At 33.1% G+C, this 12,570-nt stretch overlaps 1 protein-coding gene and 1 pseudogene across 1 annotated transcript; one reads left to right on the top strand and one right to left on the bottom strand.

Moving 5' to 3' along the window:
- Positions 1-878: 878 nt before the first annotated feature.
- On the top strand, positions 879-7,026 carry LOC111400357 (annotated as a pseudogene).
- Positions 7,027-8,414: 1,388 nt separating this feature from the next.
- On the bottom strand, positions 8,415-12,159 carry LOC111400356 (brassinosteroid LRR receptor kinase BRI1-like). Its single transcript, XM_023027770.1, has 6 exons — positions 12,127-12,159; positions 11,370-11,381; positions 10,607-11,155; positions 9,478-10,156; positions 9,028-9,380; positions 8,415-8,471 (listed from the first exon to the last, which is right to left on the bottom strand). The coding sequence occupies exons 1-6, from the start codon at positions 12,157-12,159 to the stop codon at positions 8,415-8,417; spliced, it is 1,683 nt and encodes a 560-aa protein (XP_022883538.1).
- Between the last annotated feature and the right edge of the window lie 411 nt (positions 12,160-12,570).

The following is a 12,570-nucleotide window of genomic DNA, read 5'->3' as shown; positions in this document are numbered from 1 at the left end:
TTAAATATATTATTAAAGTATGTGCAATTATATGTAATTATGGGTTCGATTATATGATTATTATGGAAATCTATTTTATTATGATACATGGGAATCTCAAAGAATATTTATGACACATTTGTGATTTGGTATGTGAGACATGTAATATTGAGATTTGTTTGGTATGTGAGACATGTAATATTGCGATCAACCAGAAAAGTATTTATGATTATATACTTCTTTTAGTTCAGAAAGAGGCATTGACCATGTTTTATCCTACACAGAGAGGTCTTGACTTAACATTGGTCTTGATCGTGTATACATAGTTCACAGAGGTACCTTGATCGTGTTCTAGAATTAATTACCTGAGGTCTTAAGACCGGCTTTCATTCACAGAGGGGCCCAAAGGCCCGTGGTGAAAGTTTCTAGCCTGAGGGGTGAATTACAAATTTCAGTCAAATGGTACATTTTTTGTGTATTTTTCAATATATTTGATATGATGATATTATAGTACAGTTATCAGTTGATATTTATAGCTTGACTTTGAGATGATATTTTATGACATTATGTGAATGTCTCACTTTTTGGTTATAATTATATAATGTTATCTTGTGAATTATTAAGTGATATGAGCTTGATTTTCGATAAAAATATAAAAATGAACTATAATTATATTTGAACTTCTTCATTCACTGAACTATCAACTCATATATTTTTCCAATTTTTTCCATACAGGTGGCAACTAGTTCTTTATAACTGGAGAAGCCTAATGATTTCAAACTGCCACACGACATATTAAGTTTTATGATTCATATTGACGAGGCATGAGGTAATTATTTTGGGCCCAATGCATTATATTTTACATAAACATTTGACTTTGGTACATTTTTTTGTAACTCATGGTAAGCCTTGGTGGTAGATTTGACGACGTCTAGTTAGTATCTATCATCGGCACACGTCATGTTTCGGGTCCACTAGATTGATTCGGAACGAGTAGTGTCATAACAGGGAAAAAACTAGTGGATTAAAATTTTAAAGAATTCAATGTTTTTACTACTTGGTTGAAATTGACGTTGCTTTTGTCAATGTCTCCATCAAATTAATGGCTTTCACATTTTAGTAATCCCAAGTCAAAGTCTCCTCATTTTTGTTTGCACCATTTTCCTTAGGAGATCCGTTAGCTGGTGACATTAATAGGAAATATATGGTAGAATTCGTGTCGCCATTAATTAGTCAAAACCTAATTATAAAATATCATGAATCTTAATTTCCTACCCCGGCCCCCAAACCCAAAAAAAAAAAAAAAAAATATATATATATATAAAGAGAAGAAGAAGAAGAAGAAGAAGAATAAATCAATACGTCTTATTTATTAACAAGAATTTATAGGAAATTTCCCAGAGTTTGGCAATAATGTGGGACAACATTTTAATATCACTGAAAAAGTCATAAAATTGAATAGTAGTGTTTTGGTCAATCCATTGTACATCAAGTTTCTCCTTTAAAAAGGGACGCTCCCAAAGCAAAAAATCCACCAGCAACATACATAAGAGATTTTCACAGTTAAGTGTGTTGAGAATTAAGAAAGATGGGAATAAAGCTACACGCAATGTTAGTGATGATGGTGCTCTCATTATTAAATGAATGGTATTGTTTAGGGTGTTAGGAGGAAGAGAGGGTTGCTCTTTTGCACCTCAAAGAAAATATAAACTTTCCAGATGGAGAATCACTACGTTCATGGGTGGTTAATGAAATTGTTACTGATTGTTGTCAATGGCATGGGGTTGAATGCAGCAACACAACTAAACGAGTAATCAGTGTTTATCTTGTTCTTGTCAGGGATTGGAAATTAGGAGATTGGTATTTCAATGTCTCTCTATTTCTTCCCCTTCAAGAGCTCAGAAATCTCTCTTTGGGGACATTATTTAGTAGGTTGGATTGAGAATGAAGGTATGATGTCATCTTTCCTTAATTAGGTAGCTTCATTTTTATTATTCCAATTTTATTTGAGTAATAAATATAGATATGTTGAACTTTATTGCAGATTTTGATAAATTGTCAAAGTTGAGAAATTTGGAGGCCCTTGATTTGTCTGAAAATTCCTTTGATCGCAAAATTTTGTTATCTCTTAGTCAACTTTCTTCTCTCAAGTGTTTGAGAGTTCGAAAATACTTTTTTAAGAAAGAAAATAACAGCAACAGTAAGTTCAATATACTTCATATTCTGGTGTTGTCATAGATCATGTAATTATCGAAGAATCGACCCCATTAGAAAATAAATCAAGTTATTGTAATTTAACTTTTCTTGTTGCAGTATAAGATAAGCAACTTCTCCGAACCTTTAATTTTCTCTATTAAAAGTACAGATCAAACAACCAATTTAACCTTATTAGTGTATTAAGAGAAAAAACAGTGGGTGTAAATAATTTTAAAATTCAATAACAATATAACATTTTTTATGGGAAAAAAAATCATATAAGTGCAAGAATGTTTGGAGTGAAGACCAGATAACAGAGTTCCAACTTTCACTGATTCTATGAATGCAAAAACAGAGTCCATGGAAAAAACAATAAAAGCCTAAAGCTTAACTTCAGATTTTAACATTAATTTAAGTTGTCTGTAAAAATGAAAATATTGGTTTCATTTTAGATAGATCTACTTAACATAATGTAACTTGAAAATTATGCAAATTGGTCTCCTCTTACATCAAAGCATCTGCAATTTGTTCCTTCCTAATAAGTTAACATCACTAAACGTAGATGTTAATCAAATTGAGATAGATATTAATAGTGCTAATCAACCCAAGTAATTCAAATAGGCCATAATACTATTTTCACGAATCCCGCCCATTATGATTGTTTTTCAATTTTTAATAGCTTGATGAAACATAAACCATAATATTATTCAATGTTTCATTATGAAATACACCTTATTTTTTGTTTTTTCTCTGGGCATCATTGCGATGTTGAATAATAGGTTTGACGAAACATATTATTATTTTTTACGGAAAAATCTTGTGTAGGCCGTAAAAGACAATTCAGATTAACCAAGCTCGAAGTTCTTGATTTTGGGGCTAACGATTGGTTGAGCGATAACGACTTTCTATCAGTGCTAAGTGAGTCTCCTTTCCACAAGCACGATATGTTGTTTTGAGGTCAAAGTACCTTTTAATATCATTACATGTGTTTTTTCGACATATCTGAATGATTTTATCAATTTGAAAGAGCTCGATCTAGGAGAAAATAAACTTACAAGCTTGGGTACCATTTATGGTATATCATCTCATTTCGTTCTTTATCCTCATTCATTTTAAATTTCCTTTCTTTCATTACTTGTGCCTTATTATGTATGAACAAAAGCATTCGTATTATTTCTCTCCTGGGCCCCCTCCCTTTCACTAAATAGTAGTTTGTTGTTTATGTTGTAACTTATTGTGGATTTGGTTATGCCAACAGGTCTAAAATACCCGAAGGTCCTTAATTTACGATATAATTACTTCAATAATAGCATTTTCTCCTCATTTCATGGGCTATCATCGCTCAAATCTCTAGATCTCTCTCACAGTGAACTAAAAGGAACCATCCAAATGAAAGGTTAGTTCTGCAGTTTAGAATTCCTCCTTATTTTTCATAAATGTGTCAAACAAAACTAAGTTCTCAATCATTATTTTCACATTTTTCTTCTACATGTTTTTTTCTCTACCTCCATCTAGATTTACATGCTTTGAGTAATTTGGAGGAGCTTGATCTAAGTAGTAATGAGGTTGACAACTTCACACTTCCAACAGGTACTCAACTAAGTTTTTGAAGCTTTTGTTTTATGAATATTGGATGTTAATACGCTTGAATATTACCCTAGAGAATTCTACGTTTCAGGCATCAAAAGTATGCACCGTCTCCAAGTGCTAAAATTAGATAAGTGTCTCCAACATTAGCAACATGGTGCAATCTTTGAGGGCATTCTCTTACCTCAAGCACTTGGATCTTATGGTAAGCCAAAAGAGCTGCAATTCTTGGTTACATGAATTATAATACTAATTGCAATATGAACTCCAATTCTCATGCACATTCCATTGCTTTCATGTATAAGAGTTGAGGCATTTAAGACTGCTGGAGGGACCGTTCTTGGATAATTCTAATGTGGATTGGAACTTTCTACAAAGTATTGGAGCACTCATATCCCTCAAGATTTTATCTTTGTCCCGATGCAAACTCAATGGCACCCTTCCTGTTCATGGTAAACGTTAATGGCTTGTTTGGTAAACAATGTTTTTCTTGACTTAGCATGCTGACTAAGAAATTGTTTCTTCAATTATTTCCATTTTCACAATTTTATAACTTTCCTTGCTTCTCAATTGAACTTTTGTTTAATTAATGCAAAGTCATCTCATGATTGTGAAAAATTACTACAAGATTTTTTAGAAATCAATCAATATTGATTATCTCACTATCAAATATAGCTAAAAAAAATGTGAAAAATAAAAATGAACAAGAACATCTCTTTTGTATCAAAAAAAGTATTGAACTTCGTCAATTAGGACTTTATAATTAATATAATTTAAAGAGGTTCGGCTAACATTACATAGTTAAAAGTAATTATATTTTACAATCTATAGCTTTTTTTTATTGGTGAGATAGGAAATAAGCAAGTCAATAGTTACATTCAAAATAAGTGACTTATAGTCGTCTTTCACCAATAAAAAAATCACTTTTAAAAAGAAACATTCTTACTTGAAAGTAAGTTTGGAGACAAAAAAAATTGCTTTCTTTTTATAAGCAAAGCCTTGATATTCCCTATTTCATTGATGGGTTTTGAAGTGCTAATTTTATTCCTTTGATTTGCGGGGTTGTGTGAACTTAAAAACCTCCAAGAGTTAGATCTTAGTTGGAATGAGTATGAAGGAATACTTCCTTCATGTGTTGCAAACATAACATCTCTTAGATTGGTTGAACTCTCACACAATACTTTCACCAGAACTATTGCCTCCTCTCCACTTACGAAACTCACATCACTTGAATATATCTCCATTTCAAGTAACAACTTTCAAGTTCCAATTTCTTTCAAGGCATTCTTTAATCATTCCAACTTTAATTTTTTATTTTTGGAAAATGATGAGTTGGGAAATTTGGTTCCCAATTTTCAACTAGAGGTTTTTAGTATGCTAAATTCAAGAGGTTGTCCATCACTACCCAGCTTCCTTTACTATCAATCCAATTTGAGAATTCTTCATCTCTCAAATAATTGCATAGGATGGAATTTTCCAACTTGGTTGTTGGAGAACAACACAAGACTTAAGGGATTATACCTGATGGATAATGCTTTTACAGGACCTCTCAAGTTGCCAACAAGCATCAATCCCAACATGGAGAATTTTGATGTATCTAATAACAAGTTCAATAGACATGTTCCAACTAATATGACTTCAATTTTTCCAAACCTATTTGCATTAAACATGTCAACAAATATGTTTGACAGTTGTGTACCTTCCAATTTCGATGACTTAAAATCTATAAGGTATATAGACTTGTCTAACAATAATTTGTCAGGCACAATTCTGCAGGAATTAGTTATGGGATGCTTTTTTCTACATTTGCTAAAATTATCGGATAATAAATTGCGAGGACAAATATTTCCAGAATCTATCAACCTACAGTTCTTGAACAATTTATATCTGGATAACAACGAGTTCTCAGGCACCATTCCAAAGAGCCTGTCAACCATCCCTCTTTCAGTGTTAGACCTTAGTAACAACCGTTTGTCGGGGAAAATTCCTAAATCAGTAGGCGATATGATAGGATTGGATCAAATTTCTCTGTCTAACAACTAGCTTGAGGATCCAATCCCGGATGAAATTTGCAATCTCGATAATCTTAGCCTCTTAGATTTATCTGAGAACAAGTTATGTGGTTCAATCCCATCTTGCTTCAATCTATCAAGAATACATCATGTCTACTTGAGCAATAACCAATTGGAGGGTGAGCTCACGTATGCATTTTATAATAGCTCTTCTTTGGTGTCATTAGATCTTAGATATAATAAGTTCGTCAGAAATATCCCTCAATGGATTGGCAATCTATCACACCTAAGCATTATTCTTCTCAGCAATAACCATTTTGAAGGTACAATTCCTCACCAATTTTGTGAGATGGACCAACTAAGCATGATAGAACTTTCTTTTAATTTTCTTTCGAGTCAAATCCCACACTGCTTTGGTAACTTGACAGTAGAGGTGATCGAGAAGAAGTCTGGATGGGTTGAAGAAGTATTCACTTCTTCACTTCAAACACTCTTGTCTTACATGGATGAGGTTGAATTAGAAACGGCTCGTCACATTTTTTCAATCAAAACTGGATTTTTCATATTAAATGATGTGCCAATTACAGCGAAATTCATAACAAAGAGAAGTTCTTATACTTACAAAGGTAGCATCCTCAATTACATGTCAGGAATTGATTTATCTTCTAATAAATTACATGGTAAAATTCCAGATGGCCTTGGAGATTTAAGTGAGATTCACTCACTCAACTTGTCGCACAACTATCTTATTGGAACAATTCTAGAAACATTCTAAAACCTCCATCAGATTGAGAGCTTAGATCTCTCCTATAACAACTTAGGTGGGAGGATCCCCACTGATCTGATCAAGTTAAACGTTTTGGCAGTCTTTAGTGTGGCACATAACAATTTAGCAGGTATGATACCAGAGAAAGGTCAGTTTGGAACATTTGATGAAGGTAACTATCAAGGAAATCCTTATCTTTGTGGCCGTCCATTACCTAATGACTGTACAAGCACCGGATCAACACCTGTCTTGCCAACTGTTGATAATGAAAATGAGAAGTGCAGTTTCATGGACATGGAGTTCTTCTACATAAGCTTCATCATATCTTATTTATCTGTAGTGTTTTGCATTGCTACAGTTCTATTCATAAATTCTCACTGGAGAAGAGCATGTTTTCATCTCATTGAGGTTTGTATAATCCATTTTTGAGGCCATGTCTTCTGGATAATATTCCCATTTTCCAAATCAAGGTATCTGCTTTAATTCTGTATGAAGTTCATTATATTCTATACTAACTTTTATAACTAATATATATTTACAATCTATCTAATTAATGTTGTAATTTTCTCTTTCTAGATTTGATAACTCGGAAATAACGACGCAGTAGAGCCAAATATAACAGCATGGTAGGAAGCCAAGATGGCCATGTGTATGCATATTCAATCATGAAAGTGTGAAATGATTTTCAATACTATACTTGTATTAATAGATGGGAATGTGATTTGTTTCCTAGGTAAATGTTTTTTGTTTGTGAAAAACAGTAAGGAGCAACGTGGCATTTGATTTCTAAAGTAGTAGTTGAGTATCAAGCATTAATTTAATAAAAAGATTTATATTAGAGCTTCTTTTTCCTCCATATATAGAATTTGTACAGTATTTCTGAGTCGAATTTTGTCAAAGAGAGAGTGTGCAACCTATTGATAAGTTTGTTATTCTTGTTATGAAACGTAATTGTATCTTGGAGGGATCCTTTTTGGACTCTTCTTCTCCGGATGCAAATTTTCTTCAAAGCATTGAGTAATGACTTCTCTAAAGGTTTTTATCTTTGGCTCGGTGTGGACTCAATGGCACCCTTTCCAACGAGGTAAAATTTTCACCTCCAATCTCTAAAGGTTTTATTTATATATCCACAAGGACAATGACATATATAAGTTTCTCTCTGTGTTTGTGTGAGTTTTTCTTCAATTATTTCTATTTTCAGATTTGAATTTCACTATTTCTCTTATATTTCAACTGAACTTTTTTTTTGTTCTTTTACATCATGAAAAAAAAGTGTGATAAATGCTAAGTGATCACGCTTTCCATTTTTTATTTTTGCCTAGAAGCATGTGTATATATATATCTCTCTCAAAGGAGGTAGTTGTGTTTAGATTTGTTAAGAAAACTGTAAGAAAAAATAATCAACTCCAATTTTTACCTTTGTTTGGTTGGTTAGTGTTTAACTTAATAGGGTGGTGTCAACATAATAAGCATGAGGACTGGATTTGAGTGAAAATGAGTATGTAGAATTACTTCCAGCTTGTCTTGAAAACATGTGTGTATATATATATATATATATATACACACATGCTTCTAGGTAAAAATAAAAAATGGAAAGCGTGATCACTTAGCATTTATCACACTTTTTTTTTCATGATGTAAAAGGGCAAAGAAAAAGTTCAGTTGAAATATAAGAGAAATAGTGAAATTCAAATCTGAAAATAGAAATAATTGAAGAAAAACTCATACAAACACAGATAGAAACTTATATATGTCATTGTCCTTGTGGATATATAAATAAAACCTTTAGAGATTGGAGGTGAAAATTTTACCTCGTTGGAAAGGGTGCCATTGAGTCCACACCGAGCCAAAGATAAAAACCTTTAGAGAAGTCATTACTCAATGCTTTGAAGAAAATTTGCATCCGGAGAAGAAGAGTCCAAAAAGGATCCCTCCAAGATACAATTACGTTTCATAACAAGAATAACAAACTGATCAATAGGTTGCACACTCTCTCTTTGACAAAATTCGACTCAGAAATACTGCACAAATTCTATATATGGAGGAAAAAGAAGCTCTAATATAAATCTTTTTATTAAATTAATGCTTGATACTCAACTACTACTTTAGAAATCAAATGCCACGTTGCTCCTTACTGTTTTTCACAAACAAAAAACATTTACCTAGGAAACAAATCACATTCCCATCTATTAATACAAGTATAGTATTGAAAATCATTTCACACTTTCATGATTGAATATGCATACACATGGCCATCTTGGCTTCCTACCATGCTGTTATATTTGGCTCTACTGCGTCGTTATTTCCGAGTTATCAAATCTAGAAAGAGAAAATTACAACATTAATTAGATAGATTGTAAATATATATTAGTTATAAAAGTTAGTATAGAATATAATGAACTTCATACAGAATTAAAGCAGATACCTTGATTTGGAAAATGGGAATATTATCCAGAAGACATGGCCTCAAAAATGGATTATACAAACCTCAATGAGATGAAAACATGCTCTTCTCCAGTGAGAATTTATGAATAGAACTGTAGCAATGCAAAACACTACAGATAAATAAGATATGATGAAGCTTATGTAGAAGAACTCCATGTCCATTAAACTGCACTCCTCATTTTCATCATCAGCAGTTGGCAAGACTGGTGTTGATCCGGTGCTAGTACAGTCGTTAGGTAATGGACGGCCACAAAGATAAGGATTTCCTTGATATCTACCTTCATCAAATGTTCCAAACTGGGCTTTCTCTGGTATCATACCTGCTAAATTGTTATGTGCCACACGAAAGATTGCCAAAACGTTTAACTTGATCAGATCAGTGGGGATCCTCCCACCTAAGTTGTTATAGGAGAGATCTGATGTAGGTTTTAGAATGTTTCTGGAATTGTTCAATAAGATAGTTGTGCGACAAGTTGAGTGAGTGAATCTCACTTAAATTTCCAAGGCCATCTGGAATTTTACCATGTAATTTATTAGAAGACAAATCAATTCCTGACATGTAATTGAGGATGCTACCTTTGTAAGTATAAGAACTTCTCTTTGTTATGAATTTCGCTGTAATTGGCACATCATTTAATCTGAAAAATCCAGTTTCGAGTGAAAAAACGTGACGAGCCATTTCTAATTCAACCTCATCCATGTAAGACAAGAGTGTTTGAAGTGAAGAAGTGAATACTTCTTCAACCCATCCAGACTTCTCCTCGGTCACCTCTAGTGTCAAGTTACCAAAGCAGTGTGGGATTTGACGAGAAAGAAAATTAAAAGAAAGGTCTATCATGCTTAGTTGGTCCATCTCACAAAATTGGGGAGGAATTGTACCTTCAAAATGGTTATTGCTGAGAAGAATAATGCTTAGGTGTGATAGATTGCCAATCGATTGAGGGATATTTCCGATGAACTTATTATATCTAAGATCTAATGACACCAAAGAAGAGCTATTATAAAATGCATACGTGAGCTCACCCTCCAATTGGTTATTGCTTAGGTAGACATGATGTATTCTTGATGGATTGAAGCAATATGGGATTGAACCACATAACTTGTTCTCAGATAAATCTAAGAGGCTAAGATTATCGAGATTGCAAATTTCCTCCGAGATTGGTCCCTCAAGCTAGTTGTTAGACAGAGAAATTTGATCCAATGCTGTCATATCGCCTACTGATTTAGAAATTTTTCCCGACAAACGGTTGTTACTAAGGTCTAACACTGAAAGAGGGATGGTTGACAAGCTCTTTGGAATGGTGCCTGAGAACTCGTTGCTATCCAGATATAAATTGTTCAAGAACTGTAGGTTGATAGATTCTAGAAATATTTGTCCTCGCAATTTATTATCCGATAATTTTAGCAAATGTAGAAAAAAGCATCCCATAACTAATTCGTGCAGAATTGTGCCTGACAAATTATTGTTGGACAAGTCTATATACCTTATAGATTTTAAGTCATCGAAACTGGAAGGTATACAACTGTCAAACATATTTGTTGACATGTTTAATTCAAATAGGTTTGGAAAAATTGAAGTCATATTAGTTGGAACATGTCCATTGAACTTGTTATTATATACATCAAAATTCTCCATGTTGGGATTGATGCTTGTTGGCAACTTGAGAGGTCCTGTAAAAGCATTATCCATCAGGTATAATCTCTTAAGTCTTGTGTTGTTTTCCAACAACCAAGTTGGAAAATTCCATCCTATGCTATTATTTGAGAGATGAAGAATTCTCAAATTGGATTGATAGTAAAGGAAGCTGGGTAGTGATGGACAACCTCTTGAATTTAGCATACTAAAAACCTCTAGTTGAAAATTGGGAACCAAATTTCCCAACTCGTCATTTATTATTTCATTGTTTTCCAAAAATAAAAAATTAAAGTTGGAATGATTAAAGAATGCCTTGAAAGAAATTGGAACTTGAAAGTTGTTACTTGAAATGGAGATATATTCAAGCGATGTGAGTTTCGTAAGTGGAGAGGAGGCAATACTTCTGATGAAAGTATTGTGTGAGAGTTCAACCAATCTAAGAGATGTCATGTTTGCAACACATGAAGGAAATATTCCTTCATACTCATTCCAACTAAGATCTAACTCTTGGAGGTTTTTAAGTTCACACAAACCCTGCAAATCATAGGAATAAAATTAGCACTTCAAAACCCACCAATGAAATAGGGAATATCAAGGCTTTGCTTATAAAAAGAAAGCAAATTTTTTGTCTCCAAACTTGCTTTCAAGTAAGAAAGTTTCTTAACATGCCCCGCAAGACAGAACCCCAAATCTTAACATTAAAAAATTGTTTTAACAATTACCGATTTTTGAGTGAGTCTATACATACAGGGAAATTCCACTGAAACAGTATAGAAATTCAAAACAAATGTAGATGCTAAGGGTAAAGAAAAAGTATAAATAGTAAATGAAAAAACAAAGAACTGTCACATCATCATTTTTAAAAATCCTGTAGTTTACCCGTGAAAATTTCCTCTACGTTTTGCATAAATCATTATTTTTTATCAATTATTCTTCAAAGACCAATATTTGGTCATTGTTGGTATATCTTCACCGACCAAATATTGGTTGTTGAAATATAGTAATTTTTATTTACTACTTTCACTAACCAACATTTGGTCGCAAAAGGATACAAATTAACCAACTTTTTTTAAACCTAATTCGAGCCTGTTACCGACCATTGTTTAGATCGTTGAATAATACGATTCAGCGACCACTTGTCATTGGTCATTAAAGACATTCACTGACTAATTAGTGACCATAATATTTTAGTAAAGATCTTTAGCGACCGAAATATTGCCTTTACCTAGCAATTTTATTTGTCCCTGGAGACCTTATTTTTTGCAAGAGCTTAGAGAACAAATTCATAGCAAGTATCCCTAAATGGATTGGCTATCTATTGAGCTTAGCATTATTCTACTTTGAGGCAACAATTTTGAAGCCATAATTCCTTACCAACAATACCGAACAAGGCTTTGTATGATAGATCTATTTTATAATAGCCTCAATGGTTAGATACCGCACTGTTTGGGTAACATAACACTAGCGCTAATCGAGATGAAGTCTAGAATGGTTCAAGGGGATACCTTTTCTTCAGTAGTCACATTTAGGTGATACATGGATAGGATTGAGTCTGAAAGGGCCTATCATGTGTCTCTCCAAAAAGTAGAAGAATTCAGATTCACTATTGGGAAAATTACAATATTACAACAAAGAAAAAAACCGTATTCTTATTAGGGTAGCTATCCTCAACCACATGTCAAGAATTGATCTATCTTCTAATAAATTATATGGTGATATTTTAGAGGAACTTGGAGAGTTAAGGGAGATCCGTGCACTAAACTTGTCCCACAACAATCTTAGTGGAACAAATCCAGCAACATTCTCAAATCTACATCAAGTCGAGAGTTTGGATATCTCCTATAACAACTTAGGAGAGACAATCCCCTTGGATTGGTCAACTTCAACTCTTTGCAAGACGTCAGTGTGGCATATTATTGTTGGAATTTAATGATTTTAATAGATAAGAT

The sequence above is a fragment of the Olea europaea genome, chromosome 10 (assembly GCF_002742605.1).
Source record: "Olea europaea var. sylvestris chromosome 10, O_europaea_v1, whole genome shotgun sequence".
NCBI lineage: Eukaryota > Viridiplantae > Streptophyta > Magnoliopsida > Lamiales > Oleaceae > Olea > Olea europaea.
Note: the sequence above shows the minus strand (reverse complement) of the source record. Positions and strands in the feature narration are given on the sequence as shown.